The sequence below is a fragment of the Phacochoerus africanus genome, chromosome 15, assembly GCF_016906955.1.
Source record: "Phacochoerus africanus isolate WHEZ1 chromosome 15, ROS_Pafr_v1, whole genome shotgun sequence".
Classification (NCBI taxonomy): Eukaryota; Metazoa; Chordata; class Mammalia; order Artiodactyla; family Suidae; genus Phacochoerus; species Phacochoerus africanus.
This window is the reverse complement of record NC_062558.1, coordinates 23,491,963-23,517,532: the sequence shown is the minus strand read 5'-3', so window position 1 is coordinate 23,517,532 and position 25,570 is coordinate 23,491,963. Positions and strand designations below refer to the sequence as shown.

Genomic DNA, 25,570 nt, shown 5'->3' with positions numbered 1-25,570 from the left:
TTCTGCTTTTGCAGGTAGTTCCCATTGTGGCTCCTCGGTAACAAATCTGACTAGTATCTGTGAGGACGTGGGTTCTGTCCCAGGCCTTGCTCAGTGGGTTAATGATCCGGCATTGCTGTGAGCTGTGGTATAGGCTGGCAGCTGCAGCTCTGATTTGACCCCTAGCCTGGGAACTTCCAGATGCTCCAAATGAGGCCCTAAAAAGACAAAAAAATGTTAAAAAATTAAAAATTCTGCATTTGCAAAAGCAACACTTGAATATGATAAGAGAAATTCAAGGTTTAAGGTGAAAAGGACTGACTCTTCCCAAAGTAACCACTGTTAACAGTTTCTCCTGTGAGAATCCTGGCTTCTCTTGCGGGCCGTGTGTCTTTTGGGCACACCACCTAACTTCTCTGGGCCTCAATTTTCTCATCTGTAAAAGAGGGATATAATAGCAAGTATCTCATAGAATCATTGTGAGGAGTAAATGAGTTAATATGGAAATACTACAGCCTAGCATTTAGTAAGCAATGGGTTAGCTGTTACAATTACACAATATACCACATAAGCATGTATAGTACTAGGTACCATATATATGTATGTACATACATATATACATATAAGACTGTATACACACGTATTGTATACACACACCTCTCTCCAGGTACTTTCTTAAATGACAAGTAATAGTCTTTCATTGTTCTGCATCTTGCTTTCACCGAATTATAAACTTTGGAGCACTTTTCATCCGAGCACACATATATTTAACCCTGCCTCTAAGAATCCGCTATGCTATTCCATAGAAAGATGCACCAAGATTTGCCTAACTTTAGACCTAGTTTTGGTGCCCTAATTTGGCGGACAATTTGTACCTATCCAACGCAATTTTAAATGCATAACCAGCAACGCAGTCGTTCTCTAAGAATTTATGCTGTTCAAGCTCCAGCCCTGGGGTACACAGGCCACGTCCCAGGTATTAACGGCGACTACGGCAAATGTGCTCTCCCGGGATGGGCAGAAAGGGACACAGCGAAAGGCTGAGGCAGAATAACCTGCCGAAGTGCGACCCTAGGCCCATGCCCGGGCTTGCAGCTCCCAGCTCTGTTCCCAAGGGGACCGGCCTGCTACTGGCCCCGCCCCAACACCTGGCCCCGCCCCAGTAGGCCCCGCCCCAGAGTCCTGCCCCCGCAAGTGCCACCGCCCACTCAGCGCGGCCGCAGGCCAGGCCCCGCCCCGCCCCGACCAGGCCCGCCCTCAGGCCCCGCCCCGCCTGCCTAGCTGTGCGCTTGCGCCAGCGTCTCTGGCTCCGGGGCCCGGCGGCCGCGGCTCTTTTGTTTCCCTGCTGGAGCCCGAGCCGGATCCCAAGCTAGGGTCGGAGGCCGGGTCAAGACCGGGTTGGAGTCGGATCGCGTCGGCATCCCAGACTGCCCGATGGGGCGCGCCCCCTGCCCACTGCCCTCGGTCCGTGCCGTCGCCTGAGCCCCGGCCTGCCTGGCCCGGCCCGGCCCGCGCCATGGAGCCCGGCCGCGGCGGCCTGGAGGTCGTGGGCAAGTTCGAGTTCTCGCGAAAGGACTTGATTGGGCACGGCGCCTTCGCCGTGGTCTTCAAGGGGCGCCACCGCGAGGTGAGGGACTGGCGGGCCCGGACAGAACCCGGGCGAGAGCGATCCCCCACCCCGGCGTCCCCTCTCCGCACTCCACGCTCCAGGGGCCTCCCCCCGTATCCCACTAGGGACCCCACATCTACATGGCCAGGCACCGGCTCATCCCCACCCCACGCCCAGAGACTCCCTCATCCCAATCCCACATCCTGGAGGCCCCTCATCCCCGCAGCCGGATACCCTCACCTCCACCCACATCCCCCTCACACACACCCCTGACTCCCGTCATCTCGAGGGACCTGCCAGGTGCTTACCTGGCTTGGGCAAGGCCTTCAAGGGGTCTCCGGGTTCCTAGCCCCTCAGGGATACCCCTGCTTGGTTTTCAGAAACATGACCTGGAGGTCGCTGTCAAGTGCATTAACAAGAAGAACCTCGCCAAGTCTCAGACTCTGCTGGGGAAGGAAATCAAGATCCTCAAGGTGAGCTGGCTCTGGGAGCAGGAGGGGAGGTTGGGGCTTGGGGGTTGGGGGGACATCCACCTTGCTCACAGGAAACTTGGGTTTCTGTCCTAGGAACTGAAACATGAAAACATCGTGGCTTTGTATGACTTCCAGGTAAGGCTTGGAGCCGTGGTCTCAGTGGGGAAGGGGTGTGTTCCCCTCCTAGGCTGACCCCAGTGTCTTGGGTCCCCTAGGCCAGCCAGGTGCTGTAGACCCCAGTTGGTTAGTAGTGGACTGTTCTAGGCCAGCATCTCATGTTGGGGGAGGGAGCTGGGCACCCCCATGTGTGGATGCCTGTCTGGCCTGCCCTGCTCAGAGGCCTCATGGACCTTGGAGACCCCATCCTTGGCCCAATTCTGGGGCCCAGACTTCCTCTGGTCATGTTAGGAGGGCTGCCACCTTCCTGGCTGTCTGACTACCACAGGGACCAGCAATGCCCGCTGAAGGAGGTCTGGCTACAGCAAGACCCTCCAGGGGGCGGGGGGGGGGGGCGGCGGCGGGTAGCTGACCCAATGGCCCCGACCCGACCGCGAATCCTGTCCTGTCCCCAGTATAGGCCCAGGGCAGTCCTGTCGGCTTGGACCACCTGTCTGGGCCAGCCGATTGTTTGTTGACATTACTCCAGCGGCCTGGCATTGGCCAGTGTCTCCCTGCGTCAGACTGGGGGAGGGGAGGGGCCAAGGGAGATTCCTTCTTGCTGGCAGTTGGGGCCAGCCACCCAGCCAGGCGGCAGGCTGAGGCTGATGAGGCCACCTCAGGTCTAGCTGGCCCAAGAGGCCGCAGCTGGCTTCCCTCAGTGCCCTTAGGCCTCTGGACCTGCCGGCAAGGCCCAGCCCTGGCCAGGGTCTGGGACCCTGGATACCCAATTTGGGGACAAGGAACCTGAGGCAGCAGATCTGAGGGCCAAAGTGCTGACTAATGGTTTTGAAACCTGTTTACTGAGGCCACGGGACCAGCCCCTGGCTGAGGGGAAGTTCCTGGCCTGGCTGTCTGTGTTTTGGTAGCCTCCTCCTCCGCTGCTGTCCCCTCCCTCTCCCTTCAGAGCTGGGCTGTGGCCTTGGGGGTTGTGGCCTGACACAGATGAGATGAGGGGGGAGGGCCTAGGTCAGCGGGATGGCTCATACCTGGAAGCCTGGAAGCTGTGTTCTGGGGCCAAGTCCCTTCCCCCTTCTTTTCCTCCTCCTCTCCCACCCTTCCCAGCCCTGTCTCCCTCCCCTCAGCCTCTGCTGTCCTCCTTGGGCCACACACCTGGCTGTGGGCAGCGCCACTTCCTCCAGGGCTTATGGCGCTGTGGCTTCCCTTGTGCAGAGGAAGTGCTTTAGAGGCCAGCCAGCCTCTACCCTCCAGGCCTCCCCAGCCCAGCCCAGCGCTATAAGTTCTTTGCCCTCGGGCTCAAGGGTAGCTCCTTGAGTTCTTAGATGCCTGTCTGAGACACATGTGGGACCCAGGGAAAAAGTGGCTTTTAAAACCCGATAATCATTTGGCTTTAGACAAAGAAAGAGGGTTTCCCGTCGTGGCGCAGCGGAAATGAATTCGAGTAGGAACCATGAGGTTTTGGGTTCGATCCCTGGCCTTGCGTTGCTGTGAGCTGTGGTATAGGTTGCAGACATGGCTCGGATCCTGCGTTGCTGTGGCTGTGGTGTAGGCTGGCAGCCGTAGCTCACATTGGACCCCTATCCTGGGAACCTCCATGTTCTGTGGGTGCAGCCCTAAAAAGAAAAAAAAAAAAAAGAAAAGAGAAACAGGGAGTTCCCCTTGTGGCAGAGGAAATATATCTGACTAGTATCCATGAGGATGTGGGTTCCATCCCTGGCCTTGCCCAATGGGCCGAGGATCTAGCATTGCAGTGAGCTGTTGTATAGGTTGCAGATGCAGCTTGGATCCCAAGTTGCTGTGGCTGTGGCGTAGGGCAGTGGCTATAGCTCCAATTCGACCCCTAGGCTGGGAACTTCCAAATGCCACAGGGGTGGCCCTAAAAAACAACAACAACAACAAAAAAGATAAACAGTACAAAAGGGACATGGAAAAAGGTAACTCTACCATCCCTGACCCAGTGGAGCCCCATCTCCTCCAAAGGCTCTCTGTGGGTGGGGACAGAGACACATCCTCAGGTACCTCTTTGCCGCCACACCACCCACTGTCCTCCTGTGGCATTTTTTACTTCAGTATGTGTCTTGGAGAACGTCTGGGTCACCCCCATATTAACTATCTCAATCTTAAATTTTGTGAGAAAATTATTTCTGCAAGGTTCAGCACCCAGACTCTGAAACTAGATGACCTGGTTCCAATCCTGGCTCTGCGACTTAAACTGGCTGCGTGTCCTTGGACGAGTGTCTTAACCTCTCTGTGCCTCCATCTCTTTCTCAGTAAAATAGAGAGACTCTGGGGTTGTCTGGTTGAAACTGGTCCTGGTAAACACTGTGAGCATTAGTGTTGTTCTGATTGTGGCCGTGGGTGTTATTGGCAGCTGCGTGGTGTTCTGTTGCCCCATATTCCACAATTGACCTCACCAGTCCCCCGCCGATGGGACATTAGCAAGGTTATTCTGGGATTCTGACATGTCAGCAGTGTGGTGGTGACTCTCCTTGACTCACCTCTGCTGTGTGCATGTCTGCAGGGTGGATTCCTAGAAGTAAGAGGACGCGTATTTTAGTTGGGAACAGTTGGCAGGTTGTGGTCCATAGAGGATGGACCGTGGACACAGCAGGGCTGCCTGTCTCCCCACATCCTTGCCAGGAGGTCAGTTATCAGACTTCATCTTGGCCCATGTGAGAGGTAGAAAATGGCACCTCTCATGGTTTTGCTTTTCCCTTATGAGTGAGGTTCAGCATCTCTCGATATGCATGTAAACATTAGGGATGCCTCCTGCCCCAGGATGTCTTCCTGTGGGTCGCATTACCAGGGCTGCATGGCACTGTGGTTAATGGCATGGGTTAAAGATGCCGTACTTCCTTCCTCTGAGCCCAGCACTCCCATTTACTTATCTGTGTGACCTTGGGCAAGTCCGTTGGCCTCCTGGTACCTCAGTGTTATCCAGAAAATGGGAGATTATAACAGTACAGCTATGTTGTAGGGTGGTTGTGATGACAGCTTGAGACGATATATGTTAAGTGCTTAGATCTGTGCCTGCTGCCTAAGAAGATATTATTGATTTGTAGGAACTCTTTTTTTTTTTGTTATTTTAGGGCCGTATCGGAGGCATATGAACGTTCCCAGGCTAAGGGTCTAATCGGAGCTACAGCTGCCGGCCACAGCCACAGCCACAGCAACGTGGGATCCAAGCCACCTCTGTGACCTGCACCACACACAGCTCATGGCAATGCTGGATCCTTAACCCACAGAGCATAGCCAGGGATCAAACCTGCATTCTCATGGATACTAGGCAGATTTGTTAACCTCTGAGCCATGATGGGAACTCTGATTTGTAGCAACTCTTTATATGTTAAGGAAAGCCCTTCCATGATAGGCACCAAATATTTCCCCTCAGGTTGTGTCTTGTCTGCTGGGGGGCTTTTTTTTTTTTTTTTTTTTTTCTTTTTAGAATTATACCCACAGCATATGAAAGTTCCCAAGCTAGGGGTTGAATCAGAACTACAGCTGCAGGCCTGTACCATAGCAACAGCACTGCGGGATCAGAGCCATATCTGTGACCTGCACCACGCTTCACAGCAATGCTGGATCATTAACCCACTGAGTGAGGCCAGGGATCAAACCCCTGTCTTCATGGATACTAATTGGATTCGTTATAGCTGAGCTACGAGGGGAACTCCAAGGGGGGGGCTTTTGTTTTGTGACCATATGGAATAGTGACTTTTGTCAGGCCCATGTGGGTGCCTGGGAGGAGGGCCCCTTGGATTGCCCGGAGGCCCCCAGATCTTTGGGGAGGTGGCCTTTCCTTTAGGACCAGAGGGGTAGCCTCTTGGTCTTACGTGAGCGTTCTGTGTGGGGTCCAGATGCGCTCTTTCTGGAGAAAGTGGCCATTATGGGACATAGGGTGTAGGACTGTGCAGCCAGGACTAACCCTGCCCAGCATGCCCAGGGCCAGCACACTGTCCAGCTGGTTCCCACAGCTGGAGTGACTCACTCACCCCAGCCCAGCAGACAGAGCCAGTTCCTTGTGCCTTTCGGCTGGCAGCCACCTCAGCCAAGGGGAGCGTTCTGTCTCATGGTGGGGTCTTTCAGGATAGCGCCAACCCCGGGCCTTGCTTTTTGCAGACCCCTGGCTCTTAGTGATGGGGCACAGTGACCCAGGCAGACTTGGAGGGTCCCGGGGAAGAAGGTGTGGAATCTGTGTTTTCTGTTCTGAAAAGTCCCCTGCTCTTTCCCAGTCAGGGAAGGTGGGAAGAAGTGGGCTGGTGAGGCCACGCCTGCCTGTCCCCAGGGTGCCGCAGGCCCACAATGGGCAGCTGCAGGAGGCTCCCTGAGGAAGGAGGGTGGGCCTTCCTGCTCAGGGTGGGGCCAGGCATCCCTTCCTGTCTGGAAGCTGTCCAGAAGGACCCGGCCTGGGGGCAGGGAGCAGCTCTGCTGTGGGTGGCTGTGTTCTGCTGACAGTGGCTTTTGCCACTAAGGAGTTAACTAGGTCAGGGCCTGCCCGCCCACCTGCCCACCAGGCCCAGCCCAGGACACCAGACAGAGTGGGCTTGGCCCAGCTGGGGAGCTGGGATCCTATTAAGCAAAGCACCTTAGCACCCTGTGGCGGGGCAGCCTCCTACGTGCCTGGACGCCCGTGCCAGGCTGCCCAGGACACCTGCCCCTGACACCCGGGCCAGCCCTCTCCACCTTAGGGACAGATCCGGGGTTTACCACCCCTTCCTTGGGGGCTGCACAGTGGAGTGGTCAGGACTCAGGGCCCACCCTTGCCCCTCCCTTGCCAGCCATGTGATGGACAGAATTGTAGGACCTCTCTGGGCCTGTTTGCTCCCCGAAAACAGGCTGTGACCTCCATGGGACCTGCCCAGTCCTCAGGTTGTGCTGGGGGTGACTGGGCAGTGAGGGTGGCTCACTGAAGGATGTGGGACCCGGGGCGCCTGTGCCACGGCCGTGTTGGTGTTTAGGCATTAATAATAAAACGGGTGGGAGTTCCCAATGTGGCTCCGCGGTAACAAACTCAACTAGTATCCACGAGGATGAGGGTTCTGTCCCTGGGCCTTGCTCAGTGGGTTAAGGATCCAGCGTTTCTAGGAGCTGCTGTGCAGGTTGCAGATGCAATTCTGATCCCGCATTGCTATGGTTGTGGTGTAGGCCAGCCGCTGCAGTTCTGATTCACCCCCCTAGCCTGGGAACTTCCCTATGCCACTGGATGTCTGTCTGTCTATCCATCTATCTATCTATCTAAAGCAGGTGCCTAAGGACAAGAACATGGCTGCTAGCTCTCATCTGCCTCCTCCAGCAGGAGAACCCTGTCTGGGCTCAGGCGCTCACTGCAGCCCCAGGAAAGTCCTTTCTGGTGTCTAGACTGACCCCTAAGGACATGGCTTGCCATCTGGAACCCACTTGGTCTCCACTCCCCAAGGGAGCTTATGAAAACCAAATACAGCTCATGAGGAAGCAGGCTGAGGCGGAACCTTTCCAGGTTCTGGGTGGGCAGCGGGCTGGGCAGGTGTAGACAAGCTGTTTCACAGGGACCTCCAGACCACTTTCTTCTCCCAGAGGGGCCAGAGAGCTGGCTTCTTTAGGGAGGGATGGGGCACGCAGCCTTCCTGGAAAAGTGCCCCATGGCTGGGGCTTCAGGGACCTGGCTGATGTTGGCCTTGGAGGGAGGTGGGGGACACTCCAGCTGGCCTCGACTTCACAGCCCTGTGTGTTTCCTGACCTCACAGGGCTGAGGTTCCTGCCAGGGGTGGGGGGGTTAGTAACCCCCTAACAAGTAGATGCCACAGGCAGGGAGAGAGACCTTCTGAAGCTCTCTGCACGCTCCCAAGTCTGGGGCTCTACAGAGGTGGGTGCCACTCCCCCTCAGCCCAGCCCTGCAGTGCTCCTCCCCCTGGGCCCCAGACCCAAGCCCAAGAGGGCCTGCAGGGGATGAGGCTGAGCCCAGGCTCGGGGGTGGGGTGGGGTGCTGAGTGATATACTGGGGAGGTGGGACAAAGATCAGAGGGAGGAGAGAAGCCTGGACCCCCACAGTCTCACATGGCCCAGAGCCTCTGGTCTCCTGCTCACTCAGGCCTGTGAGGCCCCAGCAAGGCTTCCGGGAGGTCTGGAAGAGGGGAAGGCCAGGGTATTAGGGAGTGGGGAGTGCTTGGGAGTATTGAGCAAGGGGAAGGGGCAGTTAGGACCCCTGGGATGGGCCCTGGGGGGCAGGAAGCATCTGGTGTCGCCTTTGGAAGCTCCCCTTGGCTGGAGTGGGTATGGTGGGTGCAAGGGTCCTGTGGATTCCTGGCATGAAGGGCTGTGTGTTGTCGCTGATGCCACTGGGACCTCCTTTCTGGGGGAGGTGGTTGTGGGGTCCAGAGGTGTGCCTGGATTTGGGAGGAGAAAAGTAGGCAGTGCAGTGGGCTGCACCTCCCAGCTGGCAGGCTGCTGGTCCTCACACAGCCCTGGCGTGGGGATCAGCGTTTCTGCCAGTCCTGGGGACACTCAGTGGGGATGGGTGCTGCATCCATTTTATTTCTGCCTTGCCTGTCTTTGTCACTTTGTCCCTACCTGTCCTGGTGGGCAAGTTTGGGGCTTTCCTGGGGAGCAGGGTGCCAGCCTTCTGGAAGACAGGTGAGAGCTAGAGGCACCTGGGCCCGAGTCCCCGCCCTGCCCCGCTGGCTGTGTGGCCTCGGCGAGGGGCTGGGCCTCTGGGCCACTCCAGGTGCTGACAGTGCCCAGGAGGTGTGTGAATTCTGGAGCATACTCAGCACCAGCATGTCACCAGAGTGGCCGTTGTCCAGGTGGCAACAGGTGAGGGAGCAGGTGGCCTGGGTATCACAGGCAGTGGGTGTTTCCATCTTCTGGGTTATTTCTGGGTCCTTATCTCTGGCACCTCCCTCTGCCCTCAGCTGGGTCCTCTGCCCAAGACTCACTCCACTCTGTGGTCAGATCCTCCCTGTGCCCTCCTCCACCGTGACCTCCTTCTTCTCCCCCTCTGTCTCCTTCCATGCCCTGCCCCTCTGGCCTGGGCCCACCCAGCAGGTCCCTGTAACTGGGGACTCACTACCTGCCCGAGGTTATCTCTTTCCAGCAGCTGGCCTGGAGGGGCGGGGCCGGGGGTGGGGCTGAGGCTGTGAGGGCGGGGCCAAGGCTGCTTTCGTGGACGGAGCCCACCTCCTCCCGCTCTGGAAGGAAGGCTTCTGCGTCCCTGCCTGGGCCCTCCCCCAGGGACGGGCTTGGGAGTGCTGGGCAGGACCTGCGGGAACTGGTCTGAGGCCCAGCCAGCCCCAGGAGGTTTGGTGGCCACCTCTCACCTCTGCTCACTGAAATATACCAGCCCTCCATGCACAGCCCCTCTGTTGGTGGAGTTCTGGAAGCGTGGGGGGTTTCTCATTTGGGAGCTGGCATTTTATTTCCTTTTTTATTTTTTTTGGCTGCCCCTCGGTGCATATGGAGTTTCCAGGTCTGGGATCAGATACTAGCCGTAGCTATGGCAATGCAGGATCCTTAACCCACTGTGCTGGGCCAGGGATTGAACCTGCATCCCAGTGCTTTTAGATGCTACCGATCCTGTTGCACCCCAGCAGGAACTCCTCAGATTGACATTTAAAAACAGGGTGTCACCCTGTGGCTTCGTGTCTTTTCTCCTCACCTGCTGGTGTGAGTCTGAGCCTAGGCCCAGCCTCCTGGGGCAGGGGGACTGAGCAGGGGTCCTTTGTCCTGCCGGGGAGCGGGGGGGGGGTGTCATCCTTGGGAGCTGAGGCTGGATGCTGGTGGAGGGGTCAAGTCTCTGCCTGGGCCTTGACCCCCCCTCAGGACCACCAAGAGATGTCTCTCCTGTAGCCCCTCCCTCCCTCCCCCCAGCCTGGCCTCCCTTGGGGCTCCACCCTTCATGCTTCAGACTCACCCCCCTTGCACCTGTGAGCAGAGCACTGGTGGGGAATGAGAACTTGGTGCGTTTTCTCTGTTCGATCCCTGGCCTTGCTCAGTGGGTTAAGGATCCAGCGTTGCTGTGAGCTGTGGTGTAGTTCTCAGATATGACTCAGATCTGGCATTGCTGTGTCTGTGGTGTAGGCTGGCAGCTCTGATTTGACCCCTAGCCTGGGAACCTCCATATGCCGCAGGTACAGCCCTAGAAATACAAAAAAAAAAAGTCACACCAGAGCCCACTTGGCTCTCAGATGTCCTTATCTCCTGGCATGGCAGGCCCCAGGCCACCAGGCCAACCAGTGTCCATGCCACTGGCCTCTCCTGCCTGGAGCCCAGATGGTGTGTTGGCATCTGTGAGTGCCAGCTGCCTCTGTCAGCGGGGCTAAGTCAGGCTTCCCAGAGAGCTGCCCAAGTGGAGGACAGGGCTCACTCTCTTCCGTCTCTCACTGCTTCTTATGTGTCCTGCAGGAAATGGCCAATTCCGTCTATCTGGTCATGGAGGTGAGTCCCTGGAGGCAGGCTGTGAGGACAGGGGGGCTGAGCCCTCTTGCTTCTTGTGTCCCTTTGTCATCTGGGGCTTAGAAGTAGTCCTCGTGTCTGTGGGCATAGGGCCACCTCACCAGGAGCCCTGGCAGCCCCAGCAGGTGCTGGAGGGGTGATGAGCATGCCCATTGACCTCTTCAAGCATGGGCTGCAGGGGACACCTGTCCCAGGGTGGTGGTAGGGCATCCAAGTGCCCAGGGAGGAGGTGTCCAGGGTGGGGAGGTGGGGAGGGCTTGAGGGTCTGCCCTGGCCACTGACCTGGGCCCATGGCTGCTCTCTTGCAGTACTGTAACGGCGGGGATCTGGCCGACTACCTGCACAGTGAGTGGACCCCCTGTGGCCAGATGGGCTGCATGCCCCGTCTCACCCTGACCTAGCCTGAGAGGTGGCCTGGCGTCAACGAGCTTTCCCGGGCCTGATCACAATGGCAGGTCCCCCTGGCACCTGCTGGGGAAGATGGAAGAGGGTGTGGAGCTCTACTGGGGACACATGCTGTGTCAGAGCCACCAGGGTTGTCCTCACAGGGCAGATGTGGTCTGGAAGAGTCACTCTTGAGCAGGGCACCTGCGGTCTGCTGGGATGAAGTGCCCCTCAGGGTCCCTGAGGCAGCTGGTTGGCTGCTCTGCAAGATGTAGGCCTGTCCTGAGCACCTTGGGCCCACACATTCGGGCCTCTGTGGGGCCCGGGTGTAGGTTGGGGACAGCGCTGAGATACATTGGTTCAGCTCCTCGCTCAGTGAGGGCTGGGACAGAGGCTCAGGGCACAGTGCTAGGGTTGGGGAGTGGGGATTGGTACACAGGAACAGGTCAAGCTTTGTGGTGTGTAGGGAAGAAGGTTCCAGACAGCCGGCAGCTGATGGGCTCGGGGCAGACGGGAGCATGTGCCCGTGCTGGGAGGGATGGCATAGGGGCTGCATGGACAGGAGCCCCTCCAGGAGGAGGATCTGTGCCATCCCTGTCCCTGTGCTCGCAGCCCCTTGCTCCGGGCGGCTGGTGAGCTGAGCCCCATCTCCCCACAGCCATGCGGACGCTGAGCGAGGACACCATCCGGCTCTTCCTGCAGCAGATTGCAGGCGCCATGCGGCTCCTGCACAGCAAAGGCATCATCCACCGGGACCTGAAGCCCCAGAACATTCTACTGTCCAACCCCGGTGGGCGCCGTGCCAACCCCAACAACATCCGGGTCAAGATTGGTGAGGCAGGGCTGGCCAGGGTGGGAGGTTGGGGGTGGAGGCCCCGGCCGCCCTCCTTACACGTCCCTCCTTGCCTGCAGCTGACTTCGGCTTCGCCCGCTACCTGCAGAGCAACATGATGGCGGCCACACTCTGCGGCTCCCCCATGTACATGGTAGGTGCGCCACTTCCACCCCAGCTGCCCCTAGAAGGGGGCGTCAGTAGTGTGGTCCCCTCCCATGTCCAGAGCTGAGCCCCGTCCTGTGGCCTCATGTTTGGGTGGCAGCTGGCATGGCCATAATAGTTCCCTCCACGTCCGTGCCATTTGGGTGACAGCTGGCTGGCATCTGACCTGTGCGGCGGGTACCTGGCGGGAGCAGGCTCTGGTGGGCGCATATTCAATGCCCCTCCTCCTCCGCTGACCCTTCATCCCGCAGGCCCCGGAGGTCATCATGTCTCAGCACTACGATGGGAAGGCGGATCTGTGGAGCATCGGCACCATCGTCTACCAGTGCCTGACGGGGAAGGCGCCCTTCCAGGTGAGGGCCGCCGCCACCTAGCTCCCACCACGTGGTCACCTCAGGGCCCTGCCCTGCTCTAAGACAAGGCCGGAGCCTCCACTATCCCCAGGGCACACACATGTCTGTCTGAACCAAGTTTCGTGGCCTCCTCCCACCCGTTCCAGGGCTGACGTGACTCACTGAGTTGGCATCAGGATCCCAGGCTCTGGGGTGTACCCCACCCTTGGAAGGCAGTGGTACCCTCCACTCTGTGGTGGACCCCAGAGGATCCTGGGCTCTGAGCCCACCCTCAGGGCCTGACCCAGCAGCTCTCTGCTGTCTGCAGCTTGCCCCAGAGCCTTCTGACTGCCTTGTGGCTTAAGCTGGGCCTTAGACCTTCTGCTCCTGCCACCCCACCGGGGCTGCCATTTTCCCGCATGGGCATGCAGAGGGCTGCCTCCCCTGGCAAGTCACGTCAGCCTTGGGAAGGCAGCGGGCTGTCTCCTGGCTGTGCCCTGGTTCTGGGAACAGCGCCTGGCACAACAGTGCTCAGTGAGGGCCAGCCAGGTGTCCCCCTCAGGGTGGGAGGCCCATTTGGGGGAAAGCTTATTCTGGGGCCCCTGTTGGAAGTGGGGTGCATGGGCTATTCTTTGATTTCAAGGAGCAAATGACCAGTGACACCAGTCATGTGGAAGGGGGGCGGGAAGCCTGGCTACCTGGCTCCTGGACTCAGCGGTCCCGATGGTTCCATGGCCTGGATCGGGGGCTGGGGGAGCTCCTTCCTTGGAAATGCATGAAGGCACTCAGTGTTTGGCCATACGGGCTGGTCAGGGGGCAGAGGGGCAGAGGCTCTGAACGAGCAGTGGCTGAGTGCTGTGGGATGCTCACCTCTCCCCTTGCCCACGTTGCAGGCCAGCAGCCCCCAGGACCTCCGCCTCTTCTACGAGAAGAACAAGACTCTGGTCCCCACGTGAGTGCCCCTCCCTCTGGCTGCAACCCCCCTCCCCCGCCCCCCACCCGAGGCTGCCTGGTGAGCATTGTGCTCTGTGCCCCCAGCATCCCCCGGGAGACCTCAGCCCCGCTGAGACAGCTGCTCCTGGCCCTGCTTCAGCGCAACCACAAAGACCGCATGGACTTTGGTGAGCACTGGCTGGCTCGCCCCCACCCCTCCCAGCAGGCCTGGGTGGCAGGGGGGCAGGACCCTTCTGGCTGGCACCTCTGCCCCCCATGTCCTGCATATCCAGCTCCCATGGGCCCCTGAGGCCACAGTGGGGGGGTTTCCCCAGTGCCCACAGCTCCTTGCCTGGCAGCACAGGTGGGTGGGGCCAGGCCTGGATCACCCTGCAGGGACCAAGTATGTTCAAGAGCCACCAGCTGGCGCTTTGTTGCCCTCCTCACCTGGTGTGAGGCAGCCGGGACAGGGGCCAGAGCTCAGCCCAGGGGATAGTGGGTGTCTTGGCCTTCACCCCAGGAGCCCTCCTGAACCCTAGGCCCTCTTATTCCTGCAGATGAGTTTTTCCATCACCCCTTCCTTGATGCCAGTGCCGCTGTGAAGAAGTGTGAGTCCCTGAGGGTCCCAAGGACTCCCCTTGGGCTGATAGCGCCAGCCCGGGTGGTGGGAGGGTACCAGCTCCTTAGCCTTCCTCCAGCCAGTAGTCACCCAAGGCCATTGGGTGGGCTGGAGCTCAGCCCACTTGGGGCAGCGGGCTTGGAGAGGAGGGGGCAGGGGCCTCCCTCAGGTTCCCTTCCAGGCCCTGGGTTCCTCTCTCCATGGGGCCCAAGCTAGCACTGTCCTCTGCGGAGGCTGAGGCTGATGCTGACGGGGTGGAAGCGTGCAGAGCCAGAGCGAGGGTGTCCTATCCTGACCTGCCTCCTCCGCCAGCGCCACCTGTGCCTGTGCCCTCGTACCCAAGCTCGGGGTCTGGCAGCAGTTCCAGCAGCAGCTCCACCTCACACCTGGCCTCGCCACCGGTGAGTTCTACGAAGGGTCCATGCTGCGGGCTTCTCTCCCCTGGGCTTTGGGATGGGTGGACCCCTGCAGCAATGCTGTCGAGACTCTGCTGCCTTAGCAGCCACCTTTGTCTCTGCTGTGCCGTCTGGTCAGATCACCCCAGACAGACATGTTCTGCTCGTGAATTGTGGAGGGGTTAGAAGCGGGCAAAGACTGGAGTTCCCGTTGGGACTCAGAGGGTTAAGAACCCTACTAGTATCTACGAGGATTCAGGTTCGATCCCTGGCCTCGCTCAGTGGGTTAAGGATCCTGCATATTGCCGTGATCTGTGGTGTAGGTCACAAACATGGCTCAGATCTGGCATTGCTGTGGCTGTGGTGTAGGCCTGCAGCTGTAGCTCCAATTCGACCCCTAGCCTGGGAACTACCATATACTGTGGGTGCAGCCCTAAAAAAATAAAGGAGTGAAGAACCCCTGTCAGGGTCCCCCTGTCCCCATTCAGGATCACGGCAGCTCCAAGCCTTGGTGTGTGCTGGCTGGTGTGCAGGTGGACTCGAACAGAGCCCTCATGTTCAGGGATCTTGTGTCCCGGGACCCCACCCACAGCCCATGTGACGGCACAGGTGGTGTGAGGTCTGCGAAGGTTGTACACAGGGATTGGGGGGATTGGGGCTTGTCCCTCCCTCTGTCTGTCCTTCGCGGCCCAGCCGGGGCTCTCGCTCACGCCTGAAGGCAGACCTTCCAGGTGCCCCTTCTGCTGAGCAGAAGGCAGGGCCAGCCAACAGGAAGCTCTCCTTTGCACATGTCCCCAGCACACCACACCGTTCAGGCCTTCACAGGACAGATGGCGAGATGGGGGGAGGGTCACCTGAAATGGGGTCTCCCTGGAGCTCTGTGGGAGCCAAGTGTTTCCTCACTCTGGGTGGCGGGGTGAGGTGACTGTCCCTTCGGGGTTCAGGCTCGGCCTGGGTGTGGCTTCAGAAATCACAGAGGATGGACTGACCTTACGGCTCAGCGGGTTAAGGATCTGGTGTTGTCACTGCTGCGGCTCGGGTGGCTGCTGTGGTGCAGGTTTGATCCCCGGCCCAGGAACTTCCAAACGATGCGGGTGCAGCCTAAAAGGAAAAAGAAAGAAATCAGAGGAGAGGAGTGGCCTGTGGGGAGAATAAAGTGCAGAGCCCTCTTCCCAGGGGTCTGCCCTCACCCAGGGCCTGAGCCCCAGTCTCAGTGACCTCCGCACTAACCCCCAGTCCCTGGGAGAGATGCAGCAGCAGCTCCAGAAGACCCTGACCTCCCCAGCCGATGCCGCCGGCTTCCTGCAGGGCTCCCGGGACTCAGGCGGCAGCAGCAAGGACTCATCCTGTGACACCGATGACTTTGTCATGGTCCCAGCCCAGTTTCCAGGTCAGGGGGTCACTCGGAGGGGTGGTCAAGGGGAGCGCTGTGGGTCCCACATGTGCCTTGAGGATGGGCTTCTGGAAGCTTCCACACCACGGCTTAGCCATAGAGTCAGAGCTCAGCCCCGCTGTGGGCTGTGGGTGGGCAGAGGGCCATGAACAGGCCCCGCTTTTCTCACCTCCCAATACCGTCTAGTACCCAAGTGAAAGCCAGCGTGGGCTCTTTCTGAGAGCCCTGCTCCGTATGGGGAGCTGCTGCCCACTCTGTATTTGCTGAGGGTGTGTGTTGGTGGGGAGGTGCTCCAGCCTCTGGGGCAGGCCTGGCCCCTCCCAAAGCCCTGTCCTGGGGTCCTCAGATCCCCTGGTGACCCTGGATGCTGGCACTTCTCTCACTGGCCCTGCCAGCCCTGACACACCTCGCATAGGGCTGGGTGGGAGCAGGTGCTGGTGTCCAGTGGGCCACACCATTTGACCCTGGTTAGGGAGGGGCCCTATACCCAGTCTTGGGCTGCACAAGGAGAACGGCAGGAAGGTGGAGACCCAAAAGGTCCTGTAGGAGTGGACTGGAGCTGGGGACACCTGGCCTGGAGTTGGCTGAAGGCTGACAGGCAGGGCGGGTCTCAGAGGTCCAGGCAGGCAGAGGGAGTTGACAGTCCAAGTGACAGGGGTTGAGACATGAGAGCACTGGGCCCAGAGTGGCCCCCAGCCTGTCCCTGAAGAGGTACCTTTGTGTCACAAAGCCAAGAGTCCCCACTTCTGTCTGTGTGGGGCCACTGGGGAGTCAGGCAGAGAAGGTGGCCTGGGAGGGCTGTATGGAAGCTCGTCCTGATGAGAGAGGACACTTGGGCCTGGCCTCACCTATCTCCCTTCCACAGGTGACCTGGTGGCTGATGCGGCTTGTGCCAAGCCCCCACCGGACAGCCTGATGTGCAGCGGGTGAGCCCCTGCCCCAAGCCCTCCTTGTCTTGGGGGGAGGGAAATGCCTGTAGGCTGTCCTTTGACAGCCCCTGCCCAGGTTTGACAGGAAGGAACAGGACGGATCCCAGGGAGGGCCCCGGGGCTCTGTGTGCACGGTTCGCTCGAATGTGAGGCCCTGCCTGCTCTGTCTCCACCAGGAGCTCACTGGCGGCCTCAGCTGGCCCAGAGAGCCGTGGCCGGACCCCATCTCCTTCCCCGCCCTGCAGCAGCTCCCTCAGCCCCTCAGGGTAAGCAGGGCCCCTGGCTGGGCTGGGGAGCATTGTACTCCGCCCCAGGGCCGTAGCTGGGGCTTCGCGTGTCGCAGCTCCCCATCCCTGAGTCACGTGCTGGAAGAGGCTCTGCCCGCCTTCAGGCCCAGCAGGATGCCAAGCTCCTCCTGGGTGCTCCAGCAGAGAAGGAAGGGATGCAGACCAGCGTTGGGGGTAGAGGCCAGGGGTGGCTATGGGAACCGCCCGAAACCAGGGTCATCACCACCCTTGACTCCCAGAGCTGGCCTGGCCTCGCTATCCTCTATCCCACTTCCTACTTCTGGTCTCAACCAGAAGCCAACTGGGTGCAGAGAGTGGATGGAGTGGGTTGTGGACAGGCAGCCCCTGGTACCCAAATAGAAACAGAACCAGTTATGTGCAGAAGCACGGAAGCAGGTGGCCTAGAGTGGCCTCTGCCCCAGGATGTCTGGGTCAAGCGCCCCATCTGCAGTGACCCCAACCTCTCTACCCCACAGCCGGGCCGGTGCATTCTCCAGCAGCAGGTGTGGTGCCTCTGTCCCCATCCCAGTCCCCACTCAGGTGCAGAACTACCAGCGCATTGAACAGAACCTTCAGTCACCCACCCAGTACCAGACCGCACGGTGAGTACAAGCGTCTCCCCAGTGGCCAGGTGTGTCCTGGAAGAGAGTAATGAGAACCCCACTGCAGCCCACTGGGAGAGGTGCAAGACTATTTCACATGCACAGTTGTGTAGGCTCCTCACTGTGTAACTGTTAGCACTGCCACTTACTTTGTGGACATACTGGGATTCTAGATGTGTTGAGTGTTTTCTGAGTGTCAGTAAAGTGTCTTGTGTTTACGAAACCGGCATTGATTTTTATAAATTTCAACAGACAGGAGAGGGGCCTTTTTTTTTTTTTTGTAATTCACAGAAGCCACTGGGGGTTGGCGGTTGCCCAGGCAAGGGATTTCGACCTCAGGCCTGAGGGTGCCCTGGGCACTCCCGCCTGGTTTTCACTTCTGGGGAAGCCCATTATTTGAATGGAGGGGGGCCCAACATGTGGCGTGCTCATGGGCATGTCTGGGGGCTCATACCTTGTGCCTGCTTGTGTGCCCAGGTCCTCTGCCATCCGCAGGTCGGGCAGCACCAGCCCGCTGGGCTTTGCACGGGCCAGCCCATCGCCCCCATCTCATGCCGAGCATGGAGCTGCCTTGGCCAGAAAGCTCTCCCTGGGCGGAGGCCGGCCTTACACACCATCTCCCCAAGGTGAGCTGCACATTGCAGAGACTGGGCGTCTCCCTGTGTGAGTGGGGGGTGGGGGCACATGCACGTCGTCTCCATCCCACCTTGACCTTGGTGACTCCTCTTTTCTCCCAAGTCGGAACCATCCCTGAGCGGCCAGGCTGGAGTGGGGCGCCCTCCCCACAAGCAGCTGAGATGCGGGGTGGCAGGTCCCCTCGACCAGGTAAGTACAGTCCTAGCCCGATGGGTGTGAGGGTGGAGCTTGGGGTCGGGGGGCAGCGTGGAGGAGCTGGGCTGACCTGTCACAATCGTCATCTCCTAGGAAGTAAAGAGAAGGAGGGGGGAGGAGTTCCCATCGTGGCACAGTGGTTAACGAATCCGACTAGGAACCGTGAGGTTGCGGGTTCGATCCCTGGTCTTGCTCAGTGGGTTAAGGATCCGGCATTGCTGTGGCTGTGGTGTAGCCCGGCGGCTACAGCTCCAATTAGACCCCTAGCCTGGGAAGCTCCATATGCTGCGGGAGCGGCCCTAGAAAAGGCAAAAAGACAAAAAAAAAAAGAGAGAGAGAGAGGGTGGTTGGGGGGGAGGTTCCATGAGACTATTTTTGCAAGCTGAAGCCTGGAGTTCTGTTGTGGCTCAGTAGGTTAAGAATCCAGCTGGTATCCACGAGGACGTGGGTTTGACCCCTAGCCTCGCTCAGTGGATGAAGGATCTGGCATTTCTGGGAGCCATGGTGTAGCTTGCAGATGTGCCTCAGATCCCGCATTGCTGTGGCTGTGGTGTAGACCAGCAGCTACAGCTCCAATTCCATCTCTAGCCTGGGAACTTCCATATGCCGCGTGTGGCCCTAAAGGAAAAAAACAAACAAACAAGGAAACAAAGCTGAAGGCTTCAGGTTAAGGAGGTCAACTCTGGGGTTCAAACCCCATCCCCATCCCTGCCCTGCTGTCTTAGCCCCTCTGTGCCTGTCTCTCAGGTGTGCAGTGGAGCATAGGTGCAGTGCCACACAGGTGGCTGGGAGGGTGAAGGGGATCATTAGCAGATTTGGTGGCCTCTGTGCACTGTCCTGGTTGGTGTTGTGGCCTGGGCCACAGACAGCTGTGACTAGGCCTATCCTGTCCCACCCCAGGCTCGTCTGCACCAGAACACTCTCCCCACACTGCCGGACTGGGCTGCCGCCTGCACAGCGCCCCCAACCTCTCCGACCTACATGTCGTCCGTCCCAAGCTGCCCAAGCCCCCCACGGACCCGCTGGGGGTGGCATTTGGCCACCCGCAGGCCAGCCCCCCGCAGCCCTCCCATGGGCTACAGTCCTGCCGGCCCTTGCGTGGTTCACCCAAGCTGCCTGACTTCCTGCAGCGGAACCCCCTGCCTCCTATTCTGGGCTCCCCTACCAAGGTAATGGGACTCCGGACCCCAAGGGGTGGGTTGGGAGAGTGGCCGTTGCTGTGAAAAGATCAGAGGGCTTGGCTCTGCATTGTGGACCTCCCCCCCTGCACTGTGGACAGGAGGGGCCCAGAGGTGGGCCCCCCAGAGCCGGGGTATTCTGCAGTGGCTGGTGGCTGGCTCCATGCGTCTCCCGTTTATATGTCCCCATGATGAAAACTGGCCCCCAAACCCATTGTGCTCTTTGGCCCTTAGGAAGTGTCCCGACCCTGGTCCAGCGCCCACACTCGCAAGAGCCCAGGCTGCCATCGTGGGCAGATTATTTAGTTCATCCCCTGCCTCAGTTCTCCTGTCTGTGAAATGGGGCCAGAACCTGCAGCTGCCTTATGGTGTCTCTGGGAGGATGTAGGTGCACTCGCGTGTGCCCTCTGCTATACACATGTGTGCCCATGCATGTTACTTTCCTCCAGCACAGGGTGGAGTCAGCCACACACAGGTCTCATCACACCTTAGCTGCAGAGACCTGGGTCTTGGAAGATAGGGGCTTTGTGGCGTGGGGCCCTGCAGATGCTGGCCAGCGCTGCAGACCCCATTGGCTTGTTAATGCCGTCGTGACTCAACAGCCCCCTGCCCCTCCTAGGCCATGCCTGCATTCGACTTCACCAAGACCCCCAGCTCCCAGAACTTGCTGACCTTCCTGGCCCGGCAGGGAGTGGTCATGACGCCGCCTCGGAACCGGACGCTGCCCGACCTCTCCGAGGCGGGGCCCTTCCAGGGGCAGCCGGTGGGCCCTGGCCTACGGCCCACTGAGGACACCAAGGGCCCCTTTGGCAGGTGAATGGACATTGCCTGTGGGAGAGAGACCCGGCCTGTCTGGCTTCACCTGTACCTCATTCCCTCTGAGACCCCTTCTGAGCTTGTTTGTGCCTCTTCAGTGGTGACACCCGGGGTAGGTGGCAAGCTGGCCTCAGAGTGCTGACCAGGCTGTGAGGTCCCCAAGCCCTGCCTGTGGGGCAGTGCTGGGCTATGGGTGGCCTGGTGCCCAGGCCCCCGGACCCCAGGGCACCACCTCTTCATGGCTCCTCACCCTTCAGGTCCCTCAGCACTGGCCGGCTCACTGATCTACTCCTTAAGGCTGCATTTGGGACGCAGGCCCCTGACTCGGGCAGCACGGACAGCCTGCAGGAAAAGCCCATGGAGATCGGTGCGCAGGGGTACCTGCGGGGGCAGAGGGGTGCTCTGGGAAGTGGGGGACCATGCCAGGAAGACCCCTGAGCCCATCTTCTTGCTCTCCCAGCACCCTCTGCTGGCTTCGGAGGGAACCTGCACCCAGGAGCCCGTGCTGCGGGGGCCAGCAGCCCTTCCCCCGTGGTGTTCACCGTGGGCTCGCCCCCCAGCGGGACCACGCCACCCCAGGGCCCCCGCACCACCATGTTCTCGGGTGAGGACCGTCAGGAAGCCCCTCAAGGCTGCAGGGACTCCTGGCCTGAGTCTTATCAGGAGGCCTGAGGGCCATTGCTGTTGAGTAGGGACAACTCTGCCCTCCACACCGAGGTGCTCTGGGAGGTCGTCCTTGTGGGGTCAGGAATCCTGGGCTTGGGGCTGCCTTGGGGTAAGCACAGGTCATGCAGATGGGTGCCTGCAGCCCCAGCCTCTAGACTTGAAGGTCTCAGCTACAGCAGGCGGGACCCAGCAGGGGTGAGGCTTCTGCTGTGGGGTCTCTTCCCCAGAGGACGTGGGTACCGGGTTTAGGGTCACAGTTGTGGCGGATTCATAGTGGGAGCATGCCTTGAGCCGGGGCGGGGGAGGGGTGTGGCAGGGGGCCTCTGCCCACTGGCCCTCTCCCCACAGTGGGCTCCTCCAGCTCCCTCAGCTCAGCTGGCTCCTCCTCTGCCCGCCACCTGGCACCTGGGGCCTACAGTGAGGCCACTCTCGAGGTCCCAGCCCCTGGCCACTGCTGCAGCTTCGCTGACCCTGTCACTGCCAACCTGGAGGGGGGCGTGACCTTCGAGGCCCCTGATCTTCCCGAGGAGACTCTCATGGAGGTGAGGGCTGTGCTGGGGGCGGGCATGAGGCTGGAGCACACATGCCTGCGGGCAGGGGTTGGTCCCAGGAGTGTCGAGGTCTGTCCCCTTCAGCACTGGCCCCCTGCCACCCTGTTCCCACAGCAAGAGCACACGGAGATCCTGCACAGCCTGCGCTTCACACTCGTCTTCGTCCAGCACGTCCTAGAGATTGCGGCCCTGAAGGGCAGTGCCAGTGAGGCAGCTGGGGGGCCTGAGTACCAGCTGCAGGAGAGCGTGGTGGCCGACCAGATCAGCCTGCTGAGCCGCGAGTGGGGGTGGGTGTACCCAGTGGGCCTGGTGGGGAGGCAGCCTGGGGTGTGGGGTCCCCAAGGCGCCTGATGCCTACTGGCTGCCCCCCAGCTTCGCAGAGCAGCTGGTGCTCTACCTGAAGGTGGCTGAGCTCCTCTCCTCGGGCCTGCAGACCGCCATTGACCAGATCCGGGCTGGCAAGCTCTGCCTGTCCTCCACCGTGAAGCACGGTGAGTGCTGGGCTCAGCTCATGCCTGGAGTGTTGGGGGCAGACACCGAGGAAGGGGTGCTGGGGAGGCCTTTCTGAGGAGGTTACCTGGTGGAGGAGCAGCCAGGGCATCCTGGGAGGGTCAGGTGCAAAAGCCCTGAGGCAGGGCCCCATGTGTCCAGGGGACGAGAAGGTGCAGTGTGTGTTGCTGGAGCAGAGCACGTAAGAGATGGGAGACGGGCCCTGCGGACATTGTGAGGGGCCCTTGCCCACTGGTTGCACTGGTCCCCCTCGTGGGCCATGCTGAGCTGATGGGGCCTCCTATCCCCCGCAGTGGTTCGGAAGCTGAACGAGCTCTATAAGACGAGCGTGGTGTCCTGCCAAGGCCTGAGCCTGCGGCTGCAGCGCTTCTTCCTGGACAAGCAGCGGCTCCTGGACCGCATCCAGAGCGTCACGGCAGAGAAGCTCATCTTCAGCCATGCAGTGCAGACGGTATCATGGGCGGGACCACAGGGCTGGTGGGGAGAGTGGCCAAGGAGCAGGCAGGAGTGGTCGATGGCCTCAGCTGTGCCACATTTCAGGGGATCACTCCCAGGTGGAGAACTGCACCACGCTGTCCCCTTAGCCACAGGTGACACACCGGCCCTTCTAGGCCCCAGCAGGGAGCCAGGAGCTTCCCCTGGTTTCATGCTCACTGTGTGGGCTCCACAGCACAGGCGGCGCCCCTGGCCACACTCCTCCCTGAAACTCAGTTTCCTTATGTGTAAACAAGAGACCTGGTTTTCAAGTCTCTCAGCAGGTGAGTTGGCCTCCAGAAGAAACCGATGCAGGCAGCTTAGCTCAGAACACACAGCTTAAACACAGTAGGGAGCTTGGGGGTCCCTGCTCAGTGCTCTGTGTCTGCTGCTTTGGGGTCATTGTGCCCAAAAAGAGCTACTTTGGAGGCAATGTCTGTTTTCAAGAAAATTCACCTGTGTGGTAAAAAGGTACAGTCTGCAGAGTTCCCTGGTGGTTTGGCAGGTTAAGGATCTACCTGGCATTGTCACTGCTGTGGTGCAGGTTCCATCCCTGGCCCAGGAACTTCCGCATGCCACAGGCATGACCGAAAAAACACAATCTTGGGGAGTTCCCACTGTGGCTCAGTGGTAAGGAACCTGACCAGTATCAATGAAGATACGGGCTCGATCCTTGGTCTAGCTCAGTGGGTTAAAGATCTGGCATTGCCCTGAGCTGTGGTGTAGGTCACAGACACGTCTTGGTGCTGTGGCTATGGTGTAGGCTGGCAGTAGCTGATTCAGCCACTAGCCTGGGAACTTGCATATGATATCTGCAGGTTCAGCCTTAAAAAAAAAAATAAGGAAAAAACCACAATCTGAACAAAAGTAGGAGAAAAGCCTGCCTCCTTGTCACCAAGCTCCCCCCTCTCCTATAGGTGACCCCTTTATCAAGTGACTTAGGAACACTCTGTTAGCCGGGTCGGGGATGCTGACCCACCCGGGGTGGAGCTAATCTGATCTGTAAACCCCTGGCTGCCTGAGGCCCATGAGCATCCGTTTAGACCCTCACCTACACAGGGGCCCCCACACCACACTGCCCCCATCACTTGCGCCCTCCACGTGGGGTCGGTCAGCCCTGGGTCCCCCATCCCCGGTGATGGGGGTGGCCGGGGTCCAGCCTCCACCCTTGCCCGGCAGGTACAGTCGGCCGCCCTGGATGAGATGTTCCACCGTCGGGAGGACTGTGTCCAGCGCTACCACAAGGCCCTGCTGCTCATGGAGGGGCTGCAGCAGATCCTCACAGACCAGGCGGACGTGGAGAACATCGCCAAGTGTCAGTGACTGGGCCGAGGGGCAGAGTGGGGTGGGGAAGGGGGCAGCCAGGCCCCCCACTCACAGTGGTGCCCTCCCTCACTGCAGGCAAGCTGTGCATCGAGCGAAGGCTCTCAGCCCTGCTGAGTGGCATCTGTGCCTGACCACCCGGAGGCCCGGCCCACTATGCCCGTGGGGCTGGACCATCTCTGCTGATCCTGCGGGGGAGGGGGCAGTGTGCTGGCTGGGCTTCAAGGGACAAGCCTGTGGCCTTGACACTGCTTGCTGGAGCCGGGAAAAGGACTGTGGCTTCCCATTCAGCATCCAGAGCTAGGCCTCGAGCTGCATCTTCGTCACCTGGACTCTGCAGCTGTGGACTTCAGGGCACTGGAGGGCCCTGCACAGAACCTCCACCCAGGCCAGTCCCCTGGCCTTGCTCACAGGCAGAACTCCCAGCCCAGCCAGTCATCAGAATTTCTCTCCTGGCTGCCTCCATGGCAGGTGGGGATGCACAGGCAGCTCCTGACCCCACCTAGACCCCAGGGTCATCACGCTGAGGACAAGCCAAGGCCTGGAGACCGTGATGCCCACTCAAGCCAAAGCCGCCAGGCCTGCCCAGTGGATCCACCCAGGAAAAGGTGTGTCCTCCTGGCTCCCACCCCACCCTTCCCCAGACCACCCCTAGCTTTGTGAGTCACCCAGCACTTTATGCAGATGGACTGGTCCCGGTCCCAGCTGTTGCACTACAAGGCGCGTGTACATATCCATATCCACACACATACAGAAGTAGCCCCACGAGCGCGTGCGCTGTGCCTGCCACCCCGGACCCCCCGGGAGACACAGCCGTCTTATTTAAATGTTCTTTTAGGGACGGACAGTATGAAGCACCGAGCTTCCTAAAACCCAGCACAGACGTTACAGTCTTTCTCACTTTACTCCTAAAACGTGTCTTATTTTCTTCAGCTTTTTTGTTTTTTAAAGAAGAAAACTCAAAACCAGTTGAGGACGTTTATTTTGAAATGGTGGGGGGCAGGACAGGGGTGGCCTCAGCATCCATGCTGAGACCTGGGCGGGGCGGGGAGCCCTCCCGCTCCCTGCCCCCACCCCGAGCCGCTCCCTGCCCGAAGACAGTGGGCAGGTGAGCAGCACCGTGTTTGTGCAAAGCTCCCCCGTCCAGTTTTCACAGTAGGTTTTGATGTCAACCCCCCTCCCCCACCCCAGCCAGGTCCTGGCTGCTGCAGGGGGTGGTCCACCTTCCAGGCTCAGGGGGGGCCTTTCCTGGTCTGCCCAGCTCCTCCCAGAGTGTCCCCCAAATGCAGAGGGAGCCGTGCCAGCCCAGGCACCCATGGCAAGGGCTTCGAGGTCTCCACACAGACCCGGGCGGAGACCCTCTCGTGTTTCTCTCTTGCGATACTTGAAATCTCGCCACTGTGCTTGGACGTAGAAGAAGAGGAGCAGCCCTGGGAGTCGTGTCTGTCTCATCACCCGTGACTTAAGTTTCTCCCTACTGCGCAGAATGTGTTCGTATTTATTGCTTTATGGTCGGCCAGAATCCAGGGCCACCAGGAGGCTGGCGCCATGGGAGGGGCCTCTGGCAGCTGCCCATCCCGCTGCCTGCTTCCTGGGGTGCGGTGTGCGTGCTGCCAGCCCATCCTGTTCTCTGCAGCACGGCTCTGGACCCTCGGTCTACTTTAAAAGAAGTTTTGTGTGCTCTCCCCCTCTTTGCGTTAAATTGTGTAACAACAATTTAAGGAAATAAAACCTCTGGAATTGTT

General features: G+C 59.6%; 1 protein-coding gene across 3 annotated transcripts; it reads left to right on the top strand.

The window, feature by feature from the left end:
* The first annotated feature begins 1,260 nt into the window (after nucleotides 1-1,260).
* ULK1 (unc-51 like autophagy activating kinase 1) lies at nucleotides 1,261-25,570 on the top strand. 3 transcript variants are annotated; one of them, XM_047759948.1, is made up of 28 exons: nucleotides 1,261-1,606; nucleotides 1,969-2,061; nucleotides 2,155-2,196; nucleotides 10,555-10,587; nucleotides 10,914-10,950; nucleotides 11,648-11,821; nucleotides 11,902-11,975; nucleotides 12,238-12,339; nucleotides 13,212-13,270; nucleotides 13,357-13,439; nucleotides 13,809-13,859; nucleotides 14,183-14,271; nucleotides 15,502-15,655; nucleotides 16,524-16,584; nucleotides 16,764-16,853; nucleotides 17,351-17,476; nucleotides 17,954-18,102; nucleotides 18,215-18,301; nucleotides 19,208-19,476; nucleotides 20,105-20,298; nucleotides 20,559-20,668; nucleotides 20,762-20,905; nucleotides 21,316-21,509; nucleotides 21,633-21,805; nucleotides 21,891-22,009; nucleotides 22,322-22,479; nucleotides 23,682-23,817; nucleotides 23,904-25,570. In XM_047759948.1, the coding sequence occupies exons 1-28, from the start codon at nucleotides 1,496-1,498 to the stop codon at nucleotides 23,957-23,959; spliced, it is 3,168 nt and encodes a 1,055-aa protein (XP_047615904.1). In that variant the 5' UTR covers nucleotides 1,261-1,495; the 3' UTR covers nucleotides 23,960-25,570. The 3 variants fall into 3 exon arrangements, with proteins under 3 accessions (XP_047615904.1, XP_047615905.1, XP_047615906.1); XM_047759949.1 differs by lacking the exon at nucleotides 16,764-16,853; XM_047759950.1 differs by lacking the exons at nucleotides 1,261-1,606; nucleotides 1,969-2,061; nucleotides 10,555-10,587; nucleotides 10,914-10,950 and having other exon boundaries at nucleotides 2,175-2,196.

What these genes read in the sequence shown, in the direction of transcription:
- ULK1 (XM_047759948.1), top strand. Translation starts at nt 1,496, where the DNA reads ATGGAGCCCGGCCGCGGCGGCCTGGAGGTCGTGGGCAAGTTCGAGTTC. An exon ending in CAACATCCGGGTCAAGATTG is followed by an intron (nt 11,822 to 11,901) that starts GTGAGGCAGGGC and finishes CCTTGCCTGCAG; the next exon opens with CTGACTTCGGCTTCGCCCGC. An exon ending in ACCCAGTACCAGACCGCACG is followed by an intron (nt 17,477 to 17,953) that starts GTGAGTACAAGC and finishes TTGTGTGCCCAG; the next exon opens with GTCCTCTGCCATCCGCAGGT.